The 7,500-nt window shown below is 37.3% G+C and overlaps 1 protein-coding gene across 2 annotated transcripts in view; it reads left to right on the top strand.

Annotated features, from left to right (window-relative positions):
- LOC122243097 (3'-5' exoribonuclease 1) overlaps positions 1 to 4,345 on the top strand; it is a 9,450-nt gene extending 5,105 nt beyond the window's left edge. For both annotated transcript variants that reach the window (XM_043000570.2, XM_043000569.2), the window contains exons 6-9: positions 692 to 844; positions 1,746 to 1,829; positions 2,034 to 2,209; positions 3,669 to 4,345. In XM_043000570.2, coding sequence (XP_042856504.1) covers positions 692 to 844; positions 1,746 to 1,829; positions 2,034 to 2,209; positions 3,669 to 3,891 — 636 coding nt within the window. In that variant the 3' untranslated portion in view covers positions 3,892 to 4,345. The remainder of the gene's footprint in view (positions 1 to 691; positions 845 to 1,745; positions 1,830 to 2,033; positions 2,210 to 3,668) is intronic.
- The last annotated feature ends 3,155 nt before the right edge of the window (positions 4,346 to 7,500 follow it).

Below are 7,500 nucleotides of genomic sequence, written 5' to 3'. Positions count from 1 at the left end.
TCTACCAGAACTCAGCCATGATGCAGTATGCGCGTCCTCGGGTTTGACGCGAGTGCTGCGAGGACGCAGTATACGCATCCTCGTGTTGAAGGGGTTAACTTGCCAGTAGCTGTTTTTTTGGCAATAATTCTTAAAGTAATACTTTGTAAATCTAAATGAAAGCAGATTAGAGGAATCTTGTAATTTATGTCCAGATTACAAATTTGGATTTCATTGCATAAAGGATCCTTGTTTATATTCAGCTATAAAGATTAATATGCGCTGTTATTGTTATTTATTAAAATTTACCTTCAAGGCTCTATAGAATGGAAGAGTACAACTGAGAATTCCGAAATGAAATATATTAATAATCTCTTTAGGTATAAAACTTGTAGTTTTTAAACATACAATAAGTAAATATTTCACTTTGTGAAGTCAGGTAAATGCATTGGTAACCTGTACCAGTATTCCACAGGAAGCCAGAAAATTATTGTAGTGTTTTCAAATCTGATAATGTAGATTTTAATTTGTAATATACAATTATTCCACCTTACCTTTTTTTTTATTGAATGAATTAGGGGTCATTGTTTAGTACATTATTGTATCAGATCACAAGACAGCACGACCTTTAGGGATTAGAAAAAAATCTTGATCATCATATCTTTAATGATATTATTACAATTCATGTTAAGCCAGTGTTTACCTTCGGCAGGACCATGTGAATTATGCACCAGAGTTTCCTGAAGTCCTCAAGAATTTTGAAAAGTGGCTGGCAGAGCACAATCTAATACAACATTCAGGCAGATTTGCAGTGGTGACAGATGGACCCTGGGACATGGGGAGGTTTATGTATCTACAGTGCAAGGTGATGTAGACTGGAGAAGAGCATATTTTACTTTCTTTGCCTCAAATATATTTATATCATTAGACAATATTGATAATTATAAACATCCCAAATGCTTTGGGTTCTTTGGCCAATATTCTCGCATAAGAGGGGGTCAGTACTGGGGGCCGGTCCATTCCCCCAGAGTGACACCAGAGTGCTGTGTCTAGTTCATTACATGAGTAGAAGAGAGCAAATAGAGATCACTATAGGCAGGACAAGGTCTGCGTTAATCATAGTTTGAGGAAGAGGGTCTGATGTATTTACTCATTGTGTGGAGTGCCTCTTTGACTATGTGCCTATTTTGAGCCCTTGTGCCCATATTCTCAAGCAATACAAGTCTGAGTCATATTCCTCTCTTGTATAGTTTGTAAAAGAAAAGAAAAAGAGAAGAAAAAGATGAAAATATGAATTTTAAATCTCCAACAAAGGCCTATTTTTGTCATCCCATGAAATCCTGTTACTTCCTTTATACTGAATGAACTGATATGGAGTCTATTCAATATTGAGATAACCTATCAATTGGCTAATACAAACCTCACACTAAAGAGTTACCAGAAGTTCAGAGAGAGATTATTATTATGCTTATAGAGTGCACAACTTGTCTCACGGCACTGGCTGATGTTTAAAACAGTACCTGAGTACCTTCGAGTGTTTCCTATAGGGATGACCTTGGGTTTAGAAGTAACAAGATGGGCATGGATTCTAGTCATAAATGAAATAAGGTGTATATTGCCTTACTGTAAACTTTCAAGCACTGTTATGTAAAGTTTTTATTACCAAGTATCCTGTGTAGAAACTTTTTAGATAATAGCATATATGTACAAAGTGATATAAATACTATTATCTAATATGATTATAATCAATTTTATCTCATCCACAGATATCTAATTTGCCATTTCCTAAATGGTGCAAACAGTGGATCAACATCAGGAAAACTTACAGCAATTTTTACAACTCCAAAAGAGTAAGGATAGAATAAATGTCTATTAGATTAAAAACCTTTATTATTGATATAGATATCTGTTCACTCCATATATTATATATGATATAAATTCATAGATATTTTGATAAATTTTAACTTGTGGGTCCTAGGAATTTTTATGGAGAGGATTCAAAATGTTGATCGTATCCTTTTTTTTCATGTCTTTCCAATTTTAAATATTTGCAGATATGCCTAAAAGACATGTTAAGCACATTGGGAATGAGATTTGAAGGCAAACCCCACTGTGGCCGGGATGATGCATATAATATCGCTCGTATTGCTATGCGGCTTCTGAGAGATGGGGCTAACATGAGACTAAATGAAGAAATTTCTACAAAGGAAAGATACTGTGACATACCAGGGTAAGAAATATTTTGGTGTATAAAGACCTTTTATAAAGTTATAAAAGTTTGAAGGCTCAGTCTCAAGTTCATTTTGTCATGAATAAGAAGCAAATGTAAATTTGCATGAATTTATGTTTAGCCAGAACTTATTTTGATATTTCTAGTATTTTTGTGAGACACAAATACACTATCTTTGCAGTGAATTAATTAATTAGTAACAAAGTATCATCACTTGATAATGAAATAGTCTGCAAAATAATGAGTAATACCACAAATGCCCCTTTTTGCTTAATTAGCAATATGTATCATTTAGTATAGACATTTAAATGGTAAACTATAATTTTGGAATATATGTTTGTTGCATTTTGTGTTTTTATCATTATTGTTTTTAACCCATTCGTGCTGGTTGACTTGCTGTCACGTTCAGAGGTGTTTGGATCAGATGCCGGCGACGAGATATTTGGTTAAGGCTGGCGCGTGGGGTGAGCGGGCGTACAGCGCTCGCTCGCGGCTAGTGTGCCCGAGAATCCCGAGGCGTTAGGCTTATGCTTTTTAAAACCCTGGCATTCCGACCTTTTATAGCCGGAATAGCCCCGGCTTGAATGGGTTAAATTGTACATTTTGATTTAGCATCTTACTAAATACAATAGTAGAGTTGGACTCTAAATATTTTTTTGCAATATCTGGTACAAGCCAGATATATGCAGTATATTTTCTGTCTCTTGAGTTATTTGGCACCTTTTTAAGTTCAACAGTTTAGCCCATTCGCACCGGTTGACATCCTATTACATGGTCGTAAAATATTCCCGGACTCGGGTGATGTCCTGAGGTGACTTGCATTTTCTCACCAAGTTCTGGGCAGGGCAATTGTGATGTGCTGAAACGTCAGCAATAGAACGCTAGATTGTTTTTAGATATAAATATTTTTTATAATCTCTGTTACTTTAGTTTAGGTATTTGAATATAATAAAATGTGATATAATAAAAAAAAAAAATAATAATAATAATATCACAGAAAACTATGTGATATTGATGACATCATGGTAATTTCTGCTGCTGATCTGTTGATTAAAAAGATCTGAGTCAAAAAACTATTGTAGAATCAAATGTGGTTGGCCAAGAAAAAAAAAAAAAAAAATTACCAATGTAATACCTCTAATTTTTCAATTAATTGTGATATCACGTCACATCACATCACGAAGTACTGGTACACACTCGTATGTACATGTATGATTATTTATTTTATTCTTTTTGTTTTGGAAGAAAAAATGATAAGTAGAAAACATCTTTTTCGATGCCCCACTAAAAGAATAGGGTGGGTGAAAAACACTCTGAGAGGTTCGGCGGGAGTAGGCGAAAAAATATCTCGTCGTGAATGGGTTACCGGAACTTAAAAAAAAAAAAAAAAAGGAATTGCATATATTGAGTCAAAATCATCAAGTAAGCTCTGCATATTTAATAGAAAATTTCGTTGCAGGATGACCATGGTGAAGAACATAACCCGACAGAGCTTCTTGGCAAGGAGAATTACAAGTCCTGGGAAAACCAGTGGAACCGATACTAACAAAAAGATGGACAGTGAAAACGAGGATTCGCAGATGATTACTGACAGTGATAGTTCGAAGAACTTAGCACCAGTCTGGGGTATTGATCACATGAATGTTGACGAATTTCCTGATTTAATGAGAAAAAACAGTTAACAGTTTTCATTTACTTTCTCAAAGATGTATGCATTTCAAGTCCAGTTTGCATGTTCTAAAAGTGGACTGAACTATTTGGAATATATTTTTGATATCAGTGCTTTCAGTTTTTTTTATTCATATGTTGAATAGCCAATCTTCATGGCTTTACAAATTTGACAATGATAGCAGTTTTGGGTATTACTTGATGTAGTCTGAGTATATAATATCAATAGGTCTTTTCTTCCCCTTTTTTTTTATTTACAAAGGTAATTTTTTGTTAAATATCTGTTAATCTATTTATTCAAATGGACAAAGTTTATAATATATAGTTACCTTATAAAAAAATGTATTAAACATTTAGAAGTAAATTGTTATATAACAAAGTCATATTCTTCACCATTTACTTTTTAAAAAACAATCTGAAAAGAAAACAATAATGTAGGTTTTTTCAAAGAAATTTTTTGAAAGAAAATATGTTGTTTTATTTGTTATATTTAAAAAGTACTTATAATTAGAAACAAAGCATACTTATGGTAAAGAAACAAATGCAAAGGAAGTCTTTCATAAATACGGACGTATATAAACATAATTAGTACATTTTAAAGGAAGATGTTTTACAGCTGAATTATATACTATTATAACAATGAAAAGGAGTGAAGAAAGGGAAAATTGCAAAATTATAATTTATGTAAATTGTAATCTTTCAAAAGTAAATTAAATGCAATGTCTTCAACAAAGAAAACAATCATGAAATGGACATCAATTTCAACAAAGTGATGGATAAAAAAAAATTGAGGATTGCCTCAATTAGTATATTGCAGATTGGTGTGTTTTGTGGAGAGTGCATTGAACTTTCAAAAACACGCACTCAAAAACATACACACATATTTCAAAGATTTCAACTTCAGTTACACAATCAAATGACTTAAGGCTTTGTAAGTAGTCCATGCCATAATGTGAAAAATCAAATCTAATTTGTGAATATCACATAAATATTGAATTCTATACCAAACCTTACTGAATGTATTCTAAATAACTTAAAATAGCCTACAGTTGAAACTAAAGTCTTCCTAAAAATAGAAAACTTTGGTATAAAAGTAAGTCAACAAATGTCAGCAGATACAAGCCTCTGAACAGCTACTGCGTACTAAGATCTTTTTACGTGCACGCTGTCTGTCCCATCGTGGAGTACGCCTCCGTCGCCCTGATCGCAGTCAAGCCTGGACTCAGGAAAAGGCTCGACATCGTACAAAACGAAGCCGCCAGGATTATTCTGGGTGCCCCTGGGTGGGCTAAGGTTACTAACCTCCTCTTGGAGGCCAAACTCTTTCCCCTGGACACCCGGATTGATCAGATGGTGGCCCAGTTCCTTGCCAATGTCCTACAGTCCCCACTGGACTCGCAGCTAAGACAGAGAGTGCAGCGTCGGCTTGCACAGAACCAAGAGCTCTTTGCTAACAACACCTGGCTGTCTCACACAACCAGAGTACTGAAACGCTTTGAGCTCAAAGAGACACTACTGATTAAGGGCATGGACCTTCCCCACCCTGACTATGTCACAGCCCTGCCGTGGGCACGATCCTTGATAGAGTTTTCTGTCGGAGGCGGAGAGGAACATTACAGCAATCACGCCGCTGAATAGTAAAACTTACTTCACGGATGGCACTGCAGGCGCCGGTTTTGCAGCAAGGGGCATAGAGAAAGCTATGCGGGTATCTAACAATGCCTCCTCGCTCCAGGCAGAGCACTCTAGGGCCGCCATTGACAGCCTGCAACAAAGCACGCCCCTTGATAATGTTTACCTGATAGCCACGATTCTCACCATTGCTCAGAGAATCCTGGATCAGGGAAGACGCATCATCAACTGGATCCCAAGGCATGTTGGTATTGAAGGGAATGACGTAGCTGACAGGTTAGCGGAGGAAGACAGGAAGAAACCCTTGAGTGATCTTGTCGTGCATCCTAGCCAGGAACTGCTAAGGCGTAAAACGATGGTTGCAGGGCAGGTCGGTGCCCTGCAGCGACATAGAGAGGAAGCGAGAACCTCCCTCTTGGCCAGCTGGTACTCAGACGCCACAGGCTATGAGTCGCTGATAATCTCTCCTAGAATATCAAGGTGTGCTGAAGTCAGTCTGCACAGACTGAGAATAGGGTACTCTTGTGCGTGGCAAATCATTCCCACTATTGGGCAAGATGAGCGACGCTGTGAGCATTGTGGCGTGCCGGACGCCAAACTAGAGCACTACCTGATGGAATGCAAGCACACTCGCTTCCTCAGGCAGGGCCCAGAGACGACAGCCGCCATGCTGGTTAGACAGCTATGCCTGTCACTTGCCCCCTGGCAACTGGAGCACCTACAGGCACTCCGACCGCCACAGTAAGAGTTCAGTTATGATGATCAGATGAGTCAGCACTTATAGCCAATAGAGACCGGGCTACCCCATTCACACAACCTGGGCGAAGCGACGTCTTCGCAAATCTGTCTGAACTGAACTGATCATAATGAATCAGTCATGTTGGAGAAAATATATTCAAATGGCCAAATATTGATGAGTAAGCTTGTTAAATGTAAAATTTTGAATTAGATATTTTTGCTTTGATTTCTCATTTGCAGAGTTATTGCCATGACCTCAAGGCCTATACTTAACCCATTGCGGATGGGTGTCATGACATACATGTTGCCATATATTGACAGGTGTCAATGTGTACATGATGAGACATCGGGATCTGCTCACAGGTGAAGCGCGCACACAGTCATGAAGTATTATGGCTGTAACGGTGCTAGCTCCAGAGCTACAGAGTTCCAAAGTCAGCCTTAACCTGCATTTTATGATGAATTTATGGAAAAATACTGTTTGGACTAGTCTGCACTACCCACGAGGCGGAGAAAACACTTTCCCGTCCCTCTAATTTTTAGCTGGTGCCACTAGTGTCATTGGCCGCCCGTCCTGACAACCAGTTAGGTTGTTAGACGCCCCGTCCACAATGGGTTAAGTTTTGCCAGGATAAGTTCAAAAATATGCCTCCAGTTCATCTTGATGGGAACTAGATAACTTCAGATACCAGTGGAGTGGGGTCTAAGTTAAACAAAAAAACTGAAAAAGCATTACCTCTTGATCCATATTGACACACCCCAACCCTTTTCAGTATGTATCTTAGCAATATCCAAATCACAGCATTTATAAATGCATGACTTAAAAAATCTAAGCAGTGCTATTCTTCCATACCTACTTCAAGGAGTACCTGAAAATCCATTCCTCTGAAGAAGTGTATACCACACTCCATTTCATAGATTTGCTAAATCTACACTGAAGATGAGAGCTAAACTTCATCCAAACTCCTTTGAAAGAAAACATTAGCCATGGCACTAGGTCTAACACACCAAAGACATATTAAAAAGAGCAAAGTAAAAAGAATATAAGAAATGATCCCAAGAAAAGAAAAATATGACACAGCAGGGTGCCCATTAAAAGGTTATAAGAATATCAACTTGATCATTAATCTCTAATCTTTCCAATGGATGCTAGCAATTATTTTCAAGTCTCATGATGTAGATCTTGATCTGTAGATTCCAAATAACATGACTTTTCTCTATAACCCGAATCAAAATAAACAAAGATAGTTGTT

Source organism: Penaeus japonicus, unplaced genomic scaffold (genome assembly GCF_977035675.1).
Source record: "Penaeus japonicus unplaced genomic scaffold, GWHDUDI00000001_assembly GWHDUDI00000003, whole genome shotgun sequence".
Classification (NCBI taxonomy): domain Eukaryota; kingdom Metazoa; phylum Arthropoda; class Malacostraca; order Decapoda; family Penaeidae; genus Penaeus; species Penaeus japonicus.
Note: the sequence above shows the minus strand (reverse complement) of the source record. Positions and strands in the feature narration are given on the sequence as shown.